Below are 23,925 nucleotides of genomic sequence, written 5' to 3'. Positions count from 1 at the left end.
TTATAGATCTAGAGCCCAAGACGCCAAAGAAGATTCCTAAGGAACAACTCAATTCATGCATAACCCTAACCCTAATTTTCTCCTGCTACTTAAAGCATACCACTAATTAATCAAGCCCAAATTACTAAACAGCCCTTGCCGCCCCCTCCTTTCTCTCCAAGGGATTTGAATTTAACTCATAGTTGACCCCGCTCCTGTCCCTCTCTCTTTGCAACCGCCCTTTCCTGGAGTAAACCAAGACCGGCCCACTAGGGGCCAGTTGTAGTCGGACCGGTCTAACACATTTTGGTACCAACACTCTAATTGTTTGTTCATTTTAATGCTACTAATCTCTTACTCTTGGCAAATATTTTCTTAATAGTCTTTCTTACTTAATTATATACTGTTAGGCCAAGAATTGGTGTTCATTACATCCAACACCGTTGTGATTACTAAGGCCTAGGCTTTGTTTGAGACGGCTTTTTTACTTCTTCTTAAATTAGTTTTTTAGTTAAAAAAAAAATACTGTAATAAAAAGCTGCTTTAAGAAACAATAAGAGAGACGACTCAAACGAAACCTTAATTTGAGCTATGGCATATAACATAAATTAATAAAGAGGATGCTTATTGTTTTTCACACAAAGTTAAATTATGTCTTGTCAAAAAAATAGCAGAAAAGCTCTAGCAAGGGAATCCTGTCAAAGGCTTGAGAGACAATTAGTGAACAAAATCATGTCTGTATTCCTTAGTGTTTATTATCTATAATTAGTTGATAACCATGGATAAAAATTCCTGTTTTAATGTTACAAAAAGTAGACAAAAGTTATAGTACATATTCATATATACTGGAACATGTGATATAAGATTGGTGGGGAATTAACCTTTAAGGTTCGTTTGGGACAGCTTTCTTATCGCTTCTTAAAACAAATTTTTAGTAACAAAATTATAAAGCTACTTTAAAAAGCAGTAAAAAAGCCGTCCCAAACGAAACCTTAATTTCTTTCATTAACTTCAAAAGTCTTCAACTACAAGCCAAGTACAACTCAAAATATTCATACATTAACCATAACTAAACATACTAAACTGTTCTCATCATATAATAAGGTACACATAAACATACAACAAAGCAACTATTACTCTCAGAAAATCAAAACAAATTGATAACACTGGCACTTTATTTACTTCAGCTGCAACATCATTAACACTTCAACTCTATTTCTGCCATATTCTGCAAATCTAAAAACATTCATACTTGCATCCATCATAACCTGTAACAATTCACAAAAAAAAGAACAAAAAGCCAGTTAAAACAGAATCAAGTCTTGATTATCCACTAAAATAGGGTAAGGCTCCGATTTGGGAGTAATTATTCTGTGCGGACGCCGAACGCCATCCAGAACCCAATAAAAATGCGTCAGGTCAGTTGGTATCGAGTACCGAGGCTCGGTACCGCTCGGTACTAGGTGATGTGGCGCATTTTGATTAGGCTCCGGACTCCGATATCCGCACATAATAATTTTACTCGATTTGGATCCGTTGTAGAAAAGATAATTACTTGGATCAGTAGAAACGATTAAGCCCGAACCACCGAAATGACAGTTCCATGAATTTCTTCCCATGGATTGGTAATAAAGGTTCATGGCAACAGAAGCATGAGAAATTTTGGTTTCAGGGACGAAGCAAAGGCCACCAATCTGAATCAAACTGCAATCAAGTTTGGAACAGACGAATTCAATGTTGTTCTGAAGCTCTGCTTCTTTGGTAGAAGGATTTGCCACACACCAAGTTTTCTCAGGCTAAGCAATAGAATGCTAACATTTTAATCATATTGGAAACAGCTTAGAAACACAACAGAAATCAAGTGGTTCTTTACTTACCAACTGGGGACTGGCTTGGCATCCATCCACCTTCACTGTTTCCAGTAAAACAACAACAATAACAAAGAAAATATGAGACTGATAAATTTATACTACTAATATAAAAGCCATTTGAATTTTCTTCCATATCAAATCTTGGTTATCTGTTTTATTTCTTCTAAAATTATCTTATCCCTTCACAGTAATATAAATAATTAATAAATTTAAAAAATATAATAATTATGCAAATTAATGCCAATTAATTCTTTAAATTTTATAATATCTCTTAATCTTCCTTTATATTTATTAAATACTCGTTTGTATTGCTCTATTTATATCATACGCTTCATATTCCATTTTTTATGATTTTAATTTTAATTTTAATTATTCAAATAGAATCATGGCATTTGATTTATTATCTTTTTATAATTAATTAATCATTTTAAAAATTATTAGTTTATAATAACTTTTCATTTAAGTAAATAAATGAATAAATTCTTTGAGTTCACTAATGTCTCTTAATCTTCTTTTATTTTTATTAAATATACATTCATATTTCTTTATCATACGTTTAATGTTCTTCTCAATTTGCACTATGGGTGTAGCAGATGGCATGTTCTGAAAATAATAAGGAAGCTTTTACTAGTAGAGAAAAAGATGCAAAAATGAACTAAAAAATAATTACATAGCCTACCAGTAATGGCTGAGAAGAGAAGCAGGGAAAAATATAGAAAGGCAGCGAGAGAATTATGAGCTGCCATTTTTGCAGATAGAAAGGAGGAATGAAACAGATTTTTCTGAAAGAAAGTTGGCGATGCGATTCGATATTAACTGGAAGGTTGCAAAGGATTTATATAGAGGACTTTCTTATAAGCCGTATGATATGAAATTGAGCATTAAGTGGGTTTAAATGCATAATAATTAGGGCAGCCATTGCATTTATGCTGATTAAGAAACTGAAATCTTTTCATATTACAGAAATTGAGGGCTGGGATAGTCATTTAAGCTTCAGTTAAGCCTGTTAGCGTATATTGGATAAAGCAATGAGAATTGAAGAGGCTGTAAGTGACTCTCAGAAGAAATGAAACTGACTGTTTTTGGCTTCCAAAGAAATTTTTTTTTTATTTAGGGGTGTTAATTCGGGTCAGCAGGTCAAGTTCGGGTCGAACCCGGAACTGACCCGGCACCGTTCGGGTCAACCCGAACCCCGAACCCGACCCGTTTTTAAAAACGGTTCAGGTTTCCGGACCCGAACCCAACCCGATTCAGGTCCGAGTCAACCCGACCCGACACGAATGAGCCGAAGTTGACTTAAAATTGCTAATTTTCTGGTCAACATCGGGTCAATATTCTATTTTCGGGTCAAAATCGAGTAAAAAACGAGTCAATCTTGGGTTTCCGTGTTAAATATGAGTTTCGTGTCAATTTCGGGTCATTTTCGGGTTGCTGGGTCAACCAGAACCAAACCCGATTTTTAAAACGGGTTGATTTGTTGAACCCGAACCCAACCTGTTTCGGGTCCGGGTTGTCCCCAACCCGGATTTTTCCGGGTCAGGTTCAGATCGTGTCAAAAATTGACACCCCTATTTTTACTAAGTTTTTGTTTGGAACAGCTTTCTAAATGATTTATTTTTCAGATCCTAATCAAACAATTTTGTTTAAATATTATTTTTTCATTGTTTTTAATGATTTTTATGCATTAGTTTTAAAGAAAAACTATTTTATTCACGACAATTTTACAATTGTATTTATAAAAAATTATAGTCATCCCAAACGAACGTAAAGTAAAATATATATTGATGATGATTTGGTTGTTTGAAGTTAGAAATTATGTTGAAAATATTGAATTTATTATGTTTATTTATTTTATTTTTTGGAGGATTTAATTAAATATTATTAGAAAATAACATCAATTTTAAGTTCAAATATGATAGTTTTAATTTCACATAAAAAATACAAAAATATTATTTTTAAGTATTTGTTAGAATTATTATATTATCATATAAATAATATTTATTGCAGGAATCTATAGTATTTATTAGTGTAATATATATTCTTAATTTTCATATCACTCTAATATTAAATTATCTATATCAGTGTAATATATTGAGCTTGCAATAATGCTAAATGAGGAATATATCTAAATACTAAAATCTAATTTCCAAACGGCAAATCTCAAAACTAAATGGATATTTAAGAACTTGATCAGATAAGAAATAAAAATAATTAAAAAAATGTTTCTTGTACTCATAAATTTATTATCTTCAACGTATTTGTTTTTCGGATTATGTTATATGGAAGAGGAATAAAATAGTATGTTTAGGTAAGTTAAAATTATATATTTTTAAAGAAATTTGATTTTATATGTCGTATAATACATGTAATTGATGAAATCTTTATGTTATTAAGAAAATATGTCTGAAAGTCAATTTGAATAAAATTAATATATTCCTACCGAATGATAACATATTGTAGTTGCGGACTATTTTATTTTTTTGTCAAAGTTTGAAATATATTTCAACTTGTTCAAATTCAAGCCTAATTTGAACCTAGGCTCAAAAAAGATTTGAAGTCGCTAAGAAACTTGGCAAAATTTTATATTCTCGTTCACATACTATTGGATCCTGTCAATGACGGTTCGGGCTATTACGAGCGCATCTTCTCGTTACATGATGTTGGATCCCATCAATGGCACTCGTTTTTTCCTTCACATATCTTGGGATCCGTTACATAAACACCTCGTTATATTGTTGATGATGGTTTCCAGTTGTCACAAACTCCCCTTATCCTTCACACGCTATTGTATCCCATTAATGCAAGTTCCTAGTTGTCACAAACCTCCCAACTTATTCACACACTATCGAATTCCATCGATGCTTACTTGTTGCCCATCATGAACATTTATTCTCCTTTTACACACCGTTGGATCTCATCAATATTTCAGAAACTCATCTCCTCCTTCGAACGTAGGAAAACCTACGTGAACATATATCTTCGTCACAAATCTACGTGACACCGAACATTGCTTCAAATACATTTCTAACTAATTTGAATATGGTTTGAATCAATTAGAATATAGGTTCAAATCATTTTTAAACTTAAAATATATTTGAACTAATGTGAGATCCTTTCACACAGGGGTTGTTTGGTTGGCTAAAAAAAGAATGTTGTGTTAAATGAATGCAATGTAAAAAAAAAAAAACTTTTGAGTTATTTGAATGAGTAAAAAGTTAATGTAGAAGATTTTTTTTTTTTTTAAGTTAAGGTAAAATGAATGTAGTGTAAAGTTCAAAGATGGTGGAGGTCGGAGAGGCTGCAATCGAGTGATTAAGGTCGAATGAATCGTAGTCGGCGGGCGAAAAAGGTCCCCGAGGGGGAACGTAGTCGATGGACAATTAAGGTCGGGAGGGCCATAGTCAGTGGGATCGTAGTTGACAGGTGATGACTGTCAGCGAAACCATAGTCGGCAGGTCATATTGGTTGGAGGGTGAGATAGAAGTGACTGTTGTCGGTGGGAGAAGGAGGTCGGTGGGACTATGGTTGGAGGCCAATAATGGTGAGAGGTAGACCCAAAGAGGTGGTCAGAGGGAGTTCTAACGACAATGATTGATAGAATGTTTATTAGCGGTGATGGGTCACCGATGATAGTGGGAGGTAGACCCGGTGGTGGTAGCGAGACAGAGGTCTGATGATGATGACCGGAAAAGATTAACAGTGGCCAGGCAGCGAGGGTTAGCCAGCCGTGGTGTCGGAGCCCCTTTTCATTTAAGAAGAATGGATATATTTATAGATTTTGAGGGTGACATAACCCGTAAATATGAAGAAGATCAAAGACAAATTCGGAGTACTCAATCTGACAAATCATATAAGTTCCCTTGATCATAGAGCATTCATCAAACATTTAAGTACATTAAAGATGTTAGAATTAAGTGATCATAGACTCGTTGGATTCTTGTCGTCGAGCAGCTCGATTCAACTATAACGATACTATATTTGGATATCATTTGATTATTCAATTAATGCTCTAAAGCTTTCAAATATATTTCGGTCCCTTGATTTAAGCTTATTTGAACTTGGATTTGATTGATTTTGATATTGTTGCGTTAGTCGCATTGATACATTTAGTTTCAATAAAAGCTTGTTGAAATCGAAGTTTGGATAGTCCCAATTTGATTTTGGAAGTTTTAAATTCAAATGTGCATCAAGATTCGTGCTTGATCCTCATAGTTTTTAATGAAGTATCATATCTAAATAGCACATTTCTGCTGAGCCACATGGCCGGATCGTACAGTCCAGCTGGACCGGCCCGACCCGACCCGGCCGCTCCACCTAGCAACCCAGAGAATCCGGACCCAATGATCTTGTGCGTTAAACACTTAAACGGGCAAGTTGGCAACGAAGCCCTAGTGCGCTTCGCCTATTCACTATAAAACATAAACTCCTTTCTTTACCATAGTATTGGCTAGGGTTTTCGCGGCCGCAAGTTCCCGCAGCAGCCATGGTAATCTCTCTCACCTCTTCGAATATTGTTCTCTTACGATCTTAAATGTTCCATATTTATGGAATTGAAGCAATAAAACTAGCTTCTTTTATCGTTTTGCTAAATTTCTTGCTGCGTAATCGAAACTGTAAAACGATCTATCCAGAAATTGAGTTCGATATCTTTCACTTGATCTCTTTGATGTCTACAAGGTCAACAAATGGCGATAAACACTGTGGGAGAAAGCGAAGTGATTGTTTTGTCATGCCATCTTTCATCTTTGTCTGTTTTGTTTATTGAATTGCGTCTGACTCATTTGTTTCGCATGGAATCGGGGTTGAACACTTTATATGCAACGCTTATGTTTTTTATTGGCTTTCATCTTTCTCTGGGGACTATAAAATCGTTTTTTTTTTTTTTTGGGATCATATTTCACTGTTTGTTTGTTGTAAAGTTGTAAGTGGCATGTGCATCTCAGTTGAGGGTATTGGGAGGTTGGGTTCAGCTTGAAGCTAACTTTACCTAGCTACTAATTTTCCTTTAATGGCTAGACCTACAGTTTTTTTTTTTCATCCATAACGTTGCCATTTCTTCTGATTGCTATTGTATTTTAGCTTTCCTTTGCCAACTTATACTGTTGTAGTTCTTGTGTGAAGTATGGTTCTATATAACAATAATGTATTGTTGTTTCCATTTGGTTTATTTTAGCATTTACGTACAAAGTTGGTAGGGCAACAGTGTTTTTGTATCGTATGGTTCTCTGTAAATTTTTGTTGCCATATTGATGAAGGTGCTTTGTTCGGTTACATGCACAGATGGTAGCCTGGTAGGATATCCCTTCAAAATTGCAAGTAGAAGAACTCATAAGTCATAACTATTGCCAATATTTAACTGTTCGAGCTATAATATGAATTTTTGCTTTTTGGGCAAGTATACCATTGCATCTAGTACATGACACCTTTTTTTATCATTTTGGTAACAACTTCTCATATTGTTATGAATTTATGTGCATGTGTTACTTAAGAAAAAAAATCATTTCTATTCTATAGATTTATTGTTCCATTTAACATGTAGGTGAATGTTCCAAAAACCAAGAAGACCTATTGCAAGAACAAGGCTTGTAAGAAGCACACCTTGCACAAGGTCACTCAATACAAAAAGGGAAAGGATAGTCTATCAGTTCAAGGAAAGCGTCGTTATGATAGGAAGCAATCTGGCTATGGTGGACAGACTAAGCCTGTTTTCCACAAGAAGGTTTATTGCTGATACAATTTTTTTTTGTAGATGCAAGTCTAATATAGTGCATGCTTCATTTAAAGTAGCTTTTTCTTTACAATCCTGAGTGTTGATGTCATTTTTCTTGCATAATTGAGCATTATAGTAATGATGGAATTTGTTTATCAGGCAAAAACCACCAAGAAGATTGTTTTAAAACTGCAATGCCAAAGCTGCAAGCATTTTTCTCAGCACCCGATCAAGGTATTATTTTTTACGGCTTTTATGCTCATTGTGCTTATTCGATCACTCAATTTGAAATGTTAATTTTCATTTGCAGCGGTGCAAGCATTTTGAAATTGGTGGTGACAAGAAGGGCAAGGGAACCTCTCTGTTTTAGATGCATTGCTCTACATTTTCTTTGAACTTTTGGTACTTAATGTATTTCATTTGCTTTTCTGAAAATTTCAAGTAATCTAAGTTTGTGCTTACTTTGTCTACTTGGATCTGTGATGTGTTTCAGTATTTGGTAAGATGAATGTTTGAAGATTTGTGCTGTGAATTGTTATTGATGTTATTTAGGTAGCATTACAATAATTCTTTATGTTATGTACTTTTGTTTTCTATCGACAGTTATTTTGATGGTTGCCCTGAATCACTTGTTGTAGGTATTGTTTATGTGACATCTTAAGATCTAAACATAATGCAAATTTTGATGGACATATGAATATAGATCTCTGTACTCTTTATAAATCAATTTTTGTTGCATCAATGTTATATGTGGAAAGATGCAAAGATCTTCCTAGGGATATGTATCAATCCCAAAGATTATAATGGATGAGAGAGAGAGAAAGAGAGAGAGAGGTAGGTCTCAATAATTCTTTTGGTGAATTTATTTACAAAAGATTCAGCAGAACGAGTCGAGTCAAACTATTGAAACTATTCAAAGAAAAAAGAGAGATTTTGAAAAGGATCCTAGAAAGAATGAGACAATTCGATGTGATATGATGTTCTAATATTATTGTGCATGACCAAGGCCCCCCTCTATTTATAGTTGAGGATTAAGTTTGGTGTAGAATTGATTATATAATGTGATTTCATAAGAAGTAGATAATTTACTTTGATGTAGTTAGCATTGTTGCTGGTGTATCTAGCTTATACTTGTCTGCTAGTTGTGAACTTTGGCCAAGTATTATGGAGAATTCTTATGGCGAGAACTCCTAGTCAACTAATGAGTACTATGGGCAAGTATGCAGTTCTTTAGTTGAATAACCTCGGAGACTCAAGCGAGTTCATTTATTCAACATTTGAGTATTGAGTCAAAGTTGACTTTTGATAGCCATGTGCAAGCTTGTTGAGTGTTGACATGGTGAGAAACCGTAAGAGTCTTTGGTAAATTTGAGAATAAAATAAAAGATTTTGATATCATAAATAAGAAAAAGGGTTTTGAAATATTTCAATGAAGAGAGTGTCCTCTTGCAGATGAAGTTGATAAAGCCCAGTGTTTAAAGCATGGGAAGTTGCAGCCATTTTGTAGGGGAAATTGTTTGATAATGATGCTTCACTTGCTATTTTGGCGAATCAAATAGAGTGGTGACATGATCTTGAGAGTTTACAAGAAGACATGCAGGCACTAAGAGCCAACAACTCTTTAAACCGTGCCTTTAAATAAAGGCATAATTTTAGAATTTTGAAGTGGTGTAAATTATTTAGAGTCATCCTGACGGAAGATTAGTTGAGTAAGAGTATTGTCTATGAATTTGATTGATGCTAAGTTCTGATTGGTAGATATAACATTTTTATTAAATTAAAGTCTACCAGAAAATTGCATGTTTATATAGACTCGTTCGTTGATAAATATGAAGGAAATATGTTATTTAGAGATTTTGGCGAACCAAATTTTTGTTGACTTCTTTGTCAACGAATGTTGTCGAATTCTTTGCTAGCATAGATGAAAATTTTGAAGATAAAGAGGATAAAGATTCGTAGGCGAATAGATTAATAAATATATACTAAGAATTTTTTTTCTATTTCATTCTTTGTAAGAATTTATGTTAGTTGAACTTCACAGATAACTTGTAACTTGTGAGTTGATGAAAGTAAAACAAGTTTTTGAACTTTGTTGTGTATGACGTGTCTATGAATATAACTCTTTTTTTGTGATTATGAATTAAATAATTTTTATTTGTGTAAGATAATGTCTTTAGAAGTTGTTAGTTATGTTAAGTCTTGCTCGGCTTTTTAATTTGTGGTATATCTGTTAGGATAAATGATCACCTTGTTGGATGGGCCTAAACTTCAATGGTTATTTTGTCTTCTCGCTAGGATAATTGGATCTAAGATTTGTCATTAGAGTAGACTTCTTTCTCGTAATTTTGTTCTTATTACAAATGGGGAGTTCCTTTTTTAGGTAACTTTTAGACCGTAAAGTGTTAGAACTTAGGGTGATGTTTGTCATGCAAATTTAATGAGTATTTGAGAATGTTTAAATGTTGAAGTTGTTGATTGAATTGTAGATATAATGAGTTGAGAGTAGTGATTAACTTGGTGGTTAATTTCATTTCTTTTTCACTGATTGAGAGTATAATATATAAATTTTTTTAGTGCCCTATTTTTGTATAATTTTTTTTTTTAAATCATATCCACTCCAAATTTATGGAACCCCCTTCCTATTTTCAGTTGGATTCGATTCTACTGAACCGGGCAGAAGCCTCTCACCCTCCCATGGCCTGGGCTTAACAATATTCCCCCCCTCCCCACAAATGGCACACCTTGTCCTCAAGGTGGAATGATGAGAATTATCTCATGATCATCTCGTACAAATCCCATGCGGCCTCATACTATGACAAATCTTTTCACTTTATTAGTACCTCCTATGCCCCTGTGTCCCCTTATTGCACCCCTTCTAATTCCAGGGGCTTCAAAATGGCCTCCATGCCTTTTGTCAGAGTCAAGGGTAGTGAAGATGATGCGTGATATCCTATCACTTGCTTCAGCTGCTTTGTCTATATACCTGCACAAACCTCTTCTAATACCCGGTCAACCCTAGGAAACCCCTAAGTTCCTTCAGAGGCCTAGTTAACGACCATTTTAGCATAGCCTCAATCTTGGCCTGATCAGCAACCACCCCCTCTCGAGATACCACGTGGCTCAAGTACACTAAATTGGGCTGTGCAAAGAAACAATTCTTCAGCTTGGCACGCAATTGATGCTCATGTTCCTTTGGTGGTGGCCATCCTGGAGGTGGTTGAAATACCTCACTTAACTGTTGTATACATGGTTATACTAAAAGAGAGATGTCTTCCCCCTCCACCTTGATCCCCTTCAAACTCTGCAACTCTACCAGAAATCCTCCCCCACCTCCTGTATGATCCTCGCCATGGTTTTGAGATAAACCATGGCTTTGGATAACCCTGCATCTCCCCTGATCACCGCCCTCCTTCCCTCCACCATCATTTCCATCATCAATACTCCCCAATTAACCTTGGTGTCTCCCAAGGTCTGTAGCCATTTCATCCCTAGGATGATATCAGTGCTCCCTAACTCCAATGGAAGGAAGTCCTCCCTCAGCTGGACCCCCGGTATGGTCAAAACCACCCATGTACACACTCCTCTGCATGTCCCCACCTTCCTTGTGCCCACCATCACCCTTTAGCACCCTATGTCCACCAGCTAAGGGTGTAAACGAGTCGAGTCGAGTTTTAGCACTAACGAGCTCAGCTTGTCAATTGGAAAGCGAGCTCGAGCTCGTGTCAATCTCAAAAAGCGAGCTCAAACTCGAGCTCGTCCCATTAAAATCGAGTTTGAGCCGGCTCGCGAGCCGCTCGATTCAGTTTTGAATTTTCTGGCTTGTGCCCGTTTTTTTTTTTCATTTCTCCCGCATGTGGCCATTTTTACCGCCTGAGCATCTGTCACTTGGATAAGGCATTAAGTATTATAGCTAGCTATTAATGAGCAGACGTTTAACATATATTTTAATATTTTTATATATTATTTTCAGCTCACTTACACCCCTACCACCAGCTTCAACCCCAATTGGTCCACAACCTGGTTGGAGATAAAATTATTGGTAGAACCCCATTGTCTATCAGCACCACTACCTCCATGTTTGTTACCTTATCTCACTTTCATGGTGTGATTTGAGTAAATTCCACCACTGAGTTTAAGGAGACCTCTACCACGTTTAAGTGCAGCTCTTTTTCCTTCACCACTTACTCCTCCCACCTCTCTCTCCAATTTTCTCGTCATCACAAATGGTAAGAACCTGAAAAGTTCTGTCCTTATACATGTGCCCCGGTGTATACCTATCCTCACATCTGAAACACAATCCCTTCGCCCTCTTCTCCTATAACTCTATCTTAGCGAGCTTCTTGAAGTTTCCCCTAGGCCCCCTTCCTACGGTCTTTCTCTTCGGGGCCCTTAAGAATACTCGATGTTGGCCTCTTGGGTGTCAAAAAGGTGGTTGCCATCCTGTACAAATATCTTGAGTTCCTGCCTCTAGCTTCTCTCTCCAGGTGCCTCTGATTCTCCATTAACTGGGCTAGCTCCATTGCCTCTCTCAAATCACAAAGTCTCATTACTGTATTTGCCCCCCGAATATCTGGTTTGAGCCCTTTCATGAAGTTCCTCTCCAGTATAGTCTCCGAAACTTGGTCTAATCGGCAAACCCCCCTTCCCATTCTCAGCTGGGTTCAATTCTGCTGAACCGGGCAGGCTCCCACCCTCCCGCATCCTGGGTGTAACAATATTCTCCATTACTTTGGTTGACAATTACATGGATTTGGAAAAATGATGAGATGCTTGGGTTTATTTCTCAAGGAAAATTGCAAGCGAATGAGTACAGTTTTTTAGCTAGCTTGATTATTCATAACTTTTAAACTTGTTGATTGTGTGAACAATTCTAATTCTAAGGGGACTTTTTAGTACAACTACGATTCCAACTTTCGAGGCATTATCAACAAGATTAGTCCAACATATATCCTCATGAGTTTCAATCTCGTCAACATTTTTGAATCGGCTCCAAAGATGACTTGAGTGGATGATGATGTTTGTTGTATTTTCTTAATATATCAAATGTCTCATGTAGATCTAAGTTGCCTTGGCATTGAGTTCGACATGGTGTAGTTGTTTAGCCCCTGATCAATAATGAATGCAATCTTCTCATGAGCAACACGATGCCTGCTAATTTAACGATAGCCTGAAATAGGTATCTGAAAAGCTCATGATATGATAATAATTACTAAATTGACTAGTGCATCCCGCATGAATGGGTAGCTATCCACTTAGGACAATTTTGATTTAGTATAGTAAAGTCAGACTTGGGTTTCATTTGAGATGGCTTTCTTATCATTTCTTAAAGCAATTTTTTAGTATATAATTTTTAATTTTTGTATTAGAAAGATACTTTAAGGAGCAAGCAACAAGAAAGCCGTCCCAAACAAAGCCTTAGATTCTTCATTTATTATTGAATTTTTAGACCATAATGACATTATAAATTTTATTTGGATATTTACTTTATTATCTAGATGAAGCTAGTTTTTAATAGCTTTTGGATTTCATAATTGATATGCTCGACCAAAGTATTGATGACTTAGGCCTCCTTCGAGAGTGTTTTTTTGCCTTTTCCGTTTAGAAACGACAAAATTATTTTTAGCTCGTTGTTTGTTTGTGACGCTTCTATAGAAAAGCTTTTTATGAAACTTTATTTTTCTGCTGTTTTGAGAAGCCTTTTGATATTTGCTTCTCCGTTAGAAAATTTCATTCCTTTAATCAATGTTTCTAAAATTACATTTTACAAAAGGTACCAGATAACCAAACAAAGCCTTAGTGATTTTTCTACTTTATTGGCCGGATGGCTCATCAATGTTTACACGATGGTAATTGACATCGATGTGAAATCCTATGATTTTGGACATGAAAAAAGTGATTTTTATCAGAGGAAATTGACAAGTTGTTCACAATGTTTTTGATTGAAAAAGTAGTTTATGGGAACGGTGTTGATGGGGCCGCTATATAAAATAAATACCTCTTTATTGTGTTTTAGGTCTCAAGGCTTGCTCCTTTATCCACACTAAATTGCAGAACTTCCTCTTGGATAAATTTGGTTGCTTGAGTAGCATTGTCGGGTTTCCTACAAATCTCCATAGACAATGGCTTTTTTGCTATCTTACCTATGATACTGCATGACTTATTACAATTATCCTTTTTTTTCATTACAATTATCGTTGGGATGTTGCGACAGTCCATTTTAGGTTCTGAGTGATGAGGAGGATGTTGAAGTTAAGGTCATATGATTGTAATCCTTCACATTGATATGGTTATTGGTCAATTCAAGTCAATAGATAAGATTTACTTAATAGTTGTTTAGTTGTTGTAAGTCGAGTGTAATGAAATAAATCTTCTTGAAGGCCATGGGTAAGTGATGCCTATGCAACAACATGTTCTAAATCTTGAAAATCTAGCATCCATAACTAGAAATGAGTGAGAATGTGAATGAGGTTCTCTCGCTCAATCAATTAATCTAGCCTAGGGGTGTAAGTGAGCCAAGCCGGCTCGAGCTCGACTCGTTTATCGGGCTCGCGAGCCGAGCTCGAGCTTGAGCCGGCTCGGCTCGTGAGGTCGCGAGCCGGCTCGAATAAATATTTATATTTTTAAAATAATTTTATTTATTAAATATAAATATAAAAAATAATAATAATCACCTAATTTTTATTTAAATGTTAAACATTTCATATATATATATATTTTAAATTTTATCTAAGTTTTAAAAATCCCGCCTAAATTTAAAAATTCCCGCCCATGGTTGTTGAGCCGGCTCGAGCTCGTTTATAGTTAGACGAGCTCGAGTTCGAGCTCGCTTTCCATGTAACGAGCCGAGCTCGATAAAGTTCTAAACTCGACTCGACTCGACTCATTTACACCCCTAGGCTAGCCTGCCTTCCGAGTCAGATTTGTTACGAATTTTTTTCCTTATAAAGTAAAAATGCCCAGCTTCGAAGGTGATGGCCTTAGTATGTGTATTTCAATGAAACTTAATACATAAAGTCTTATGACTAGTTGTGGCTGAGATGTTTGTCTAGTGATGAATCAGGAGGCTAAATGATTTTAATTTCTAGAATTTCTTGAGTTGTCTCTAACCTATTTTTTTGTCTCATTTCGGATCTCTTTTTCTTTTACTCATTCTGATCCAATTGTTGAGAACTTGAGATAAGTGAAAATAGTTTTTCCTTGTTCCAGAATTTGTTGTCTTTGCTTTGTTCTTTGTGAAATCATTTGGTTTTGATATTACTTTGGTGATCCTTACTCCTCTTTAAAAATGATCATGCTCCTATTTCATGTTCACAAGTCTGTGAGCTCTTCAATGACTTTGAAGTGGCTAATTGTGTGCTAATTTCTCACTTGAAATACAAAAAAAAAATGAAATGATGCTTCCTATTGTCATGGTTGTACCTCTTTGAAAGTGTTGAATAGAATTCAACACTTAACATCATTGTTGACAGAGAGACAAAGGTAGCCAACTTATAGCCAGCAACATTACAGGCTGATCTCAACTTTACACTAAGAATTCAGCATTAACATCTTGTAAGTTGAGCCTGTGTGATTTGAATCGAGAAAGTGTTTGAAGGTTGAACTTAATATTTTGTTGATTAACAAGAAAAAAGACTTGTGGTTAGGGCCTAGGGGTGTCAATATTTGACTTAGTTCGAAAATCCGATCCGAAAATTTCGGGTTAGAGTCTACCCGTTTGAAAATGGGTTGAGTTCAGTTTCGGATTTTTAACCCGTTTGTAAAATTGGGTTGGGTTGACTTGAAACCCGAATTTCACCCTGGAATATTGCGCTCGTCAGCGTCATAACGTCTGGTCAAGTTGCTCATCGGCGATGTCCCGTGGATGCTGCCTGCCAGACCCGCACTGTCGAACCCAAATGAATGAGCAAATGCATGCGTAAGTCCCACGGTGCCCCGCCTTTCCGTCGTCGATGTGAGTCCCGCCAACCGCTGCTGTGTTTGGTCGAGACATCAAGTCATGTCGTCTGGTTGTCTTGCTGGCTCCATCGCTGTCTGGTTGAGATGTAAAGTCACGTTGTCTAGTCTTATCGGCACGGGTTACTTTTTGACCCGTTTATAAAAACAGGTCCGGTTCGGATCGGGTCAGTTTAGCATTCGACTTGATCCGTTGACCCGACTTGACATCCCTATTTACTGTAGCGATGAAAATGTTCATCGTTTGACAGAGTTGCCCCATTTGCTATTAGTCTTTTGGTTGCGTGAAGATATAGGCGAGATGATCGATTCATGCTCTCCGAGGGGAGTGAGGAGAGGTTCTTGTTACCAGCTATTGGTTTGTTGAATTTTAATTCAAAGTCTCACAAGGACTAGATGAATGAGTCCTGCAATTTCCAGCCTATCAATTTTCTCAGTTGTGGCAATTTTTCCAAATATTTTTTCTACACCCAATAATTATTATTTTTGGCATGTTTTTTTTTTTAAATAATCTATGACTTAATGTAGACAATATCTTAAATTATTATGGGCATTGAGCTTAAGCTAAGTGTATTTTAAAAGCATATTTGTTCTAAACACTCTTTTTGGTTGAGGCGTTAATTTGGTTAGAGCGATCTAACCGAGCCAAGTTGGCTCATGCTTGGTTGGCTTTATAACTAGCTCAGGATTTGTAGCAGTTTAAGAAGAGTTTTTGAAAGTAAAAATCAAAGTTTTTTTTTTTTTTTGGGACATTTAGGCCATTTAAGGCAAACTCACACACACAACGCATACACAAGGACTCGAACCTTGGACCTCTTAGTTGGAAGCCTAAGCTTTCAACCAATAGGCCAAGGAGAGTTGTGTTGAGCTTCATGAGTTAATGAGTTAAAATTGAGCTAGCTCTCACTTGACCGAGCCTATTAATTCAAAAAATAAATATTAAATATGTTAACTTTTGAGATTTTTAGTGCAAGGTTGATAAATTTTTTAAACATTATACCTTATTATATGATTTATTATTTTTCTTTTAATTTATCATTTTTTAGTATTTTATTATAATAATTGTTTAAATCATAAGCATTTTTTTTTCTAATAAACTATATGACTAGTGAGTCGGCTTGAATTTGTAGAAAAAAGATTAAGATTGAACTCAATATATATAGGGTGAAGTGTATAATGAAGTTGTGAAAAGAAAACACAAATATATGTTGAGGTTGAGATGAGTTTTTTTTTTTTGGGACATTTAGGCCAATTAAGGCAAACTCACATACACAACGAATACATATAGACTCGAACTTTTGACCTCTTAGTTGGAAGCCTAAGCTCTCAACCAATAGGCAAAGAAGAGTTGTGTAGATGAGTTTATTTTGAAATAATATTTTTGTTTTTTTGTTTTTAAAAACTAATGAAAGAAAAAATAGTTGTAAAAATTTTGAAATCTAAAAATGTTCATGATATATTTCCTCTTTATTATTTTATTTATTAAATTATTTTGTAAACTCCACAAATTAATAAAAGTAATATTGTTATTATTTTACTATTAAATTCATCTATTCAAGCACACCAAATCAAATTATTAAAAAATCAACAAAAAAAGAACATTGATATTTCATCATGAAATTTAATATTTACATGAGAATTTTAAACTAATGAAAGAAAAAATAGTTGTAAAAATTTTGAAATCTAAAAATGTTCATGATATATTTCCTCTTTATTATTTTATTTATTAAATTATTTTGTAAACTCCACAAATTAATAAAAGCAATATTGTTATTATTTTACTATTAAATTCATCTATTCAAGCACACCAAATCAAATTATTAAAAAATCAACATAAAAAAAACATTGATATTTCATCATGAAATTTAATATTTACATGAAAATTTTCAAATTAGATGTAAAAGAAAGCTAATTTTATAAATAAGGTAATGCCAGTAAGAAGTATTTATTTAACAACCAATAAAATAAAATAAAAAGGTAATTTAGGTAAGCTTAAACAGAAGAAAATCAAATGAGCCAAGATCTTTTGAAATGACTGTTTTGTAATTAAACTTTTTAAAATAAAAATTTCTTAAAAATAAAATAAATAATGATCTAAAGTCATCCCTTCATTTGGGATAATTTTCTTACTATTTTCTAAACAATTTTTTTAATATAAAGCATCTTTCTAAAACAGTAAAAAAATTATTTTAAATGAAGCCTTAATCTTGCTCAAATTCAACTTGTTTATAACTCTAACCATAAAAGATTCAAAGCCTCTCTTTCTAAGCAATACCACAAAAAAAACTCTGAAAAACCAGTACAAATCCTTTTTGCAGGCATCAAACAACTAAAGGAAACATACGAAGATTAAAAAAAAAAAAAAATTCTTACATTTAGAGTTCCTAACAATGGTACCATTATACTATTATCAATGTTTTTATATCATCCTCCACCATGCTACGGAAAGCTCCCATAAAAAAAATTTCTACAATCGTTATATTATGACAGACTATTGAGTAATGGCAAAGCGACCAAAACGCCATCTTACTGTAAGAAAACAGCAAGGATTATTCTATACTCTACAACAAAAGACTGTTATTCTGCAAGCCAAATAGAATAGAATCCACAGCCACTGGCACCACCACCTTGAAGCAGCCACGATTATTTGAAGATTGATCTTGTTACAGGTTCGGAAGGTCCTCAAAGCACCTTACTGCTTTGCCTGCAGTGATATAGCTCAAACTTTAGTAACGATATCTATAAATCAATAAGAGAAACTTTTAAATAATCTGAGGTTGGGAGCTTAGAATCATAAAAGAGTCTCATAGCATCTATAAAGCTTGCATTTTGTTGCTACAAAAGTTTATTGTTATCGTTTGTAGCAGTCGAGATTTAACATGCCAACATCAAGCGAAGCATATTACAGAATTAAATTCAGGTAGACTAGAAGAAATTCAGTTCTGGGACAAAATGTTCAAGGTAGTGATACTAAAATAATTCAGGGCATCTTTAGCTTTTAGTGTGCTTTTAACTAAGGGGTTCAAGAACAAAAGCTAGATTTTTGCAGATAGCTCGTATTTGATTCAATAATCATTCATTTTGATTATATTTATATATACAAGGAATTACCTCATAGTTTTATCATACATTTTATGGTTAAAAATCACTTATATTACCTCATAAACCATGAAAATAATATATTTTAAGTTATCTGAACTTTAACATGCGTTGCTGTTTTTCATTTTAATTTGATAAAAACCAAGCCAAACACAAGCAAACAAGTTCAGCATTTTAGCAAACTGAGCTCATTCAAGTTCAGCTAATGAACAGAGCCCTAATTCATTCATGGTTCTGCTTATTTGCTCCCTCCTAACTGATTAAGGCTTCGTTTGGGACGACTTTTTTTATCGCTTTTTAAGGCTTCATTTGCAACGGTTTTCTTACTGCTTCATAAAGCAGCTTTCTAGTACAAAAATTAAAAATTATATACTAAAAATCTATTTTAAGAAGCAGAAAGAAAGTTGTTCCAAACGAAACCTAAAAAAGAATTTTTGTACTAAACTCTATTTTAAAAAGTAATAAAAAAGTCGTCCCAAATAAAACCTAAGACAAAGGAACTAACTTGAAAAAAGATAAGGCAAGAATTAAATAAGTTGTAATGCACATAGAGGTATAATTTGTGCAAAATATCAACCACAAGGTGAATCTAATTCAGAACAACGCATATATATTGGTTGAATTGTAATTTATATAAATAAAGAGAGGTTCCAAGCTTCCAAAACTTAGCTTTCATGCAAAATACATGAAAACAGAAGAACTTAGATATTACTCAATCATGCTTCCAACATAGACCCAAATATTATGAAACTAAACGGGCATGATAAAAAAAATTGAAAAAAATCACCTGTGAATACAGGAAGGTCCCAAAAATGGCAATAGCCGCTCCAAGAGCATTGATAGGTTGGACCGGCGTGTGGAAAATTATAATCGAAGAGACAATGACTGATATTCGCTTCATCGTGTTGCCTATACTAAATGTCAGTGGAGAGATTTCATCCAAAGACATGTATGAAACCTGATTGTACAAGTGGTAGAAAACACTTTGTGCAGCAACCCACCTGCAAATGCAGAGATTTCACAGCCACACAATCAATTTATAAATTACTTGAATAAACAAGTTAAGGAATCTACAATTATATTCCAAACATACAGATATCATATTTTAATTAAATGTTCTATAGCCTTATTCAGCAATTTGATAGTTATGGCTTATCTGACTAATATACAATGAACATGGACAAGAAGAAACTGCCAAAGGGACAAGAACAAACATAGAAGTAACCAATTTACAAAGAAAAAGAACTTTCCTGAAGGGAGGAGAATAGGATACACGAGACAATGACAGACTCACAAAAATCGTATTTGAAAGGAATCTAACGTAGCTACAAATATTAGCTTCAATTTTAAACAGTTACTCAAGCTTTTAATCATCTATAAACTTCCCGTCAATAACAGCTGCAAAAGTTAGGCAATCACTACCAACTAAAAAAGTTCTGGATGTTCCACAGATACAAAAGGTTTCGTTTGGGACGGCTTTTTTATTGCTTTTTAAAGCAGCTTTAAGTTGCTTTAAGAAACAATAGGAAAGCCGTCCCAAACGAAATCAAAATCTTTATCTTTCGTAAAACAAAAAGAGCAAATCATATGATCATATCCATTGGTTCTCAAAAATAATTTCAATAAACATATTCATATTATGTACATCATAATGAAAATAATTTCAAATTATGAATCTAGCAACTAATTTCTTATTTTAACTTATAAAAAATTTCCTATTTTTATCTATCTTAATTGCAATTACATCTTTTTATTAGAAATAGACCTATTGCTTCATAGATCATTTCTAAGTAAGAATATGAATTTATATTTTGCATTATTTTTGTCCCAAATTTTTCCAACTAAAAGAACTTATTTTGATCTTCCAAACAAGATCAATATTGCATATGCATATAATAATATTAAAGCAAAAAATAAGTAATATGAAAAATTATAAACATCATCTAATATTGACATTTGATCTTTTTTTCTAAAGATATTTTTTGATGCTCACAAGGGTTAATACTATTTATTTCAATATAATTTAATATTGAAATACTTTGTTTCACTTCATAAGAAAATTTAAGAGGGCATATAAAAAAAAGAATTTCTAAATAGAACTATCAATCTAATACATATAAAACAAATTCTCTATGTAATTTTAAAATCTTTTACATATTTTAAAAAACATATCAAAATCTTTAAACTAGTTGCAATAAACTATGGAGCAAACAGACTAATTAACACACAAGAATAAAAAACAATAAGAGCATATAATACAATACAAGAATAAACTCACCATATAAATTGTGGACCAATTTGTGAAATAGCTGAGTGCCAGCCTGCAGCCCACATTTGGGGCCCCTCAATAGCAATGGCAAAGGGAGTGAGTATTAGGAGGGACATCATAGAAAGACAAGCATAATAGTTCATCCCACCGACTGATTTCCCTTTCATTCCTCTCTTCGAAAAAATATTTCGGAATACAAATGCAAGATTTGAAATCATTGCACCCATAAATCCTGAAATTACAACATACAATCAATGCTAATCCATCAAGCTAATTCAAAATAAATTATACGCAAATTAAATTGAGATATGTGGGAATTACCATTATATGTTGACCTTAAAAATTCAACATGAGATGTTTGAAAGGAAAGAAGAGCTAAATTAAAACAAAAAACTGCGACTTTGAAAGAGAAAAAACTTGAAGGTTCAGCATTAGGAAAAAAACTAGGAAGCACAACTCCTAAGATGAAAATCTATACAGAAATTTATAAGACTCCTAGCTTTATGTCTATTAATTATTCCTCATAAAACAAAAATGAAAACTTTCAGAGTTGCATGATAGAAACAAAAATGAAGAAAATCATGAATAGTTGGAGTTCCTAAACAAGCTACCTTCAAGAAACTAGAAAAATCCAACAAAGAGGGGCATATAGAGGAAGTTCCATATTAGTCCATATTAGCAAATATTAGCGTAGTCTTTATGTTTATATGTACTAACAGTATCCTTTCAAATGAAAATTTAAAATAAAACAAACCTAAGGTTTTGTTTGGAACAACTTTTTTACTTCTTCTTAAAACTGATTTTTAATACAAAAATTAAAGCCGTCCCAAACAAAGCCTAAATCATTTTTCGAAAAAATTTCATTCCATTACCAATCATGTTGAAGTTGAGCTCTGTCACAGCAGCCAACGCACAACCACCTATAATCGGCAAGAGTGACAAATAAACTGGCACAGGAAAAGTCTCCCCCAACAAGAACCTTGAGACCAACACACTAAAAGCTGGCTCCCCACTCTTAATTATATGAGTGAATGATACCGCTACCTTTGACATGCTAACAGTTGCAGCAACATGCCCTATTGTATGGGCCACGGCCACCTGAAAAAGGAAAACCACTTACATAACTCAGTAAACAACAAGTAGGATTCAAAAGGTAAGATCAAATCAAATAGACAGTGATTCATATGTAAAAACAGTCATAAACCAAGTTAACATTAAGGATTCATAAAGAATTATAAGACCACAAACCAACAAAAATGAATTGGATTTAGCTTCTTCTTGTAAATAAAACAAAGTAATTCATGAAAAATATGACAGCTGATTTAAACTCCAAATCAAAACAAATCATAGTAATATAGCAGCAAAGCTTGATTTCATATGCAGAGGAAAGAAAAGGATAAAAGCAAGGGGAAAGACAGTTCCAAGCAAAATATGATTAACCATAAAGCAGTCATCAACAACTCAGAAAACAGGAAAAAAAAAAAAAGAAATCTATATTGTCTCACCGGAAAAAGCGCTTTCCAGAAATCAAAATCAGTTTTTGGTGCTTCAGCAATCCTACTCGCCCATGAGATGAGCATCAAGAGAGATCCACACGCAAGCGAGAGTGTAGATGTCAACCAAGGGTAAGGGAATGCATTAAGCACCTTCTTATTATAGATATTGAACACTACATTTAACGCCCACCAGGTGGCAAAGTAGATCCCAATCTTCACTTTCTGCGCCGTAACAGATGGAGGCTCCTCTGCTACGATCTCCGATCTCTCGGCCTCATAGGCCTCGCACCTAAACTCCAACCGATCATCCCGTGATCCAAACCCTAAACTCTTAAGCGAAGAAGAGGCGCACAAAGGCTTGAAAGAAACCCGCGATGAAGAGCGCAATAACGAGGGTGCAGTCGAAGCAGGAAGCGAAGGAAGGGGGATTCTTCGCCGGAAGGAGGGTGAGCTAGCTCGTGTTAGATCGACAATGGCAATGGAAGTCGCCGGCGGCTGCTTCAAGGCGGATATCATGGCTCCGGGGAACGATCTTTTTAGGCGTTCTCGAGTGATGGAGGAAAGTACGCAATATGAAAGCCAAACAAACGAGGCAAAAGCGGAGACTTTTGGGATTCAAAAGAAAAGCCCTTTAGCAATTGTTATAAAACTGAGATTTTGGTAAAACCTAGCGATCGAAGTCGCAACTGTTGAAAGTTGGTAGAGACAAAATTGGATTTTTGGTAGAGGAAGAGGCTTTGGAGAGGTTTTCCGAGGAGAAGAGTTTCAGCATGTTTCCAGAATAGTTTAGGGGGTAGGTAAGGTTAGCTCACGTGGTTATTTGACGATTTGAATAAATTGTTGAGTATTTGATTATTTTCATAAATTACAAAACAGAGTTAACTATGTCAAAAACTTTGACCAAAAAGCTACAAGAATATTTTGGGACGATTTTTTGTTGATTTATGTTATAAATATAATTAACAGGGTCTAAATTAAAATAATTTTGTTATCGTCTCATCTGAAAGTTTAGAATACATTAAAATAATTTCATTTGTTGTTTCATTATTGGAGTCAAGAGAAGCTCTAAGATCAAAACTAAGAATGCAAATAGCATTGCTCTTTTTGACCATAAGCATGTCACTTTTGGAAATCGTTTGATAATCCAAATTATGGTTTGAACTTTTCAAATATGCTTCAGGTCTGTGATTTGGACTCATTTGGGCTCGGATTCAGCGAGTTTGGTGTCATTGGGTTCGTATTTTCGAGAAGTTCAGTTCAACTGCAAGTTTGCTTAAATCGGAATTCAAATGGTCTCTGATTTAATTTTTGAAGTTTCTAACATTATTTTCCCTCGAGATTCAAGCTGATTAAGATAATTTTTTGGTGATATATCAATTATTAATAACATATCGTTTGACGAGGCAGGCGAGTGGCTAACCAACGGGTGAAGCCTGAAGGCGGGTTAGACGTGGCGTCACCAGCAGCTGGTGAGTGGCGGATGGTGAACCACGTGCGGTGAAGGCAACCTGGCCGTGAGCATGAGCAGCGATTGGGCTTAGCGTGAGC

At 34.7% G+C, this 23,925-nt stretch overlaps 3 protein-coding genes across 3 annotated transcripts; 1 reads left to right on the top strand and 2 right to left on the bottom strand.

Annotated features, from left to right (window-relative positions):
* Positions 1–1,215: 1,215 nt before the first annotated feature.
* LOC110107021 (major pollen allergen Ole e 10-like) lies at positions 1,216–6,335 on the bottom strand. Its single transcript, XM_020837151.1, has 4 exons — positions 6,287–6,335; positions 1,857–1,891; positions 1,535–1,775; positions 1,216–1,247 (listed from the first exon to the last, which is right to left on the bottom strand). Exons 1-4 carry the CDS (start codon positions 6,333–6,335, stop codon positions 1,216–1,218), a joined length of 357 nt encoding a protein of 118 aa, XP_020692810.1.
* On the top strand, positions 6,214–8,156 carry LOC110106985 (60S ribosomal protein L36a). Its single transcript, XM_020837101.2, has 4 exons — positions 6,214–6,336; positions 7,390–7,569; positions 7,720–7,794; positions 7,871–8,156. Exons 1-4 carry the CDS (start codon positions 6,334–6,336, stop codon positions 7,928–7,930), a joined length of 318 nt encoding a protein of 105 aa, XP_020692760.1. The 5' UTR covers positions 6,214–6,333; the 3' UTR covers positions 7,931–8,156.
* A 9,688-nt stretch (positions 8,157–17,844) lies between these two features.
* On the bottom strand, positions 17,845–23,184 carry LOC110107050 (glucose-6-phosphate/phosphate translocator 2, chloroplastic-like). Its single transcript, XM_020837188.2, has 5 exons — positions 22,387–23,184; positions 21,754–21,979; positions 20,891–21,113; positions 19,400–19,613; positions 17,845–18,217 (listed from the first exon to the last, which is right to left on the bottom strand). The coding sequence occupies exons 1-5, from the start codon at positions 22,891–22,893 to the stop codon at positions 18,206–18,208; spliced, it is 1,182 nt and encodes a 393-aa protein (XP_020692847.1). The 5' UTR covers positions 22,894–23,184; the 3' UTR covers positions 17,845–18,205.
* Positions 23,185–23,925: the final 741 nt, after the last annotated feature.

The sequence above is a fragment of the Dendrobium catenatum genome, unplaced genomic scaffold, assembly GCF_001605985.2.
Source record: "Dendrobium catenatum unplaced genomic scaffold, ASM160598v2 fragScaff_scaffold_716, whole genome shotgun sequence".
Classification (NCBI taxonomy): Eukaryota; Viridiplantae; Streptophyta; class Magnoliopsida; order Asparagales; family Orchidaceae; genus Dendrobium; species Dendrobium catenatum.
This window is presented reverse-complemented; position numbering and strand designations above follow the sequence as displayed.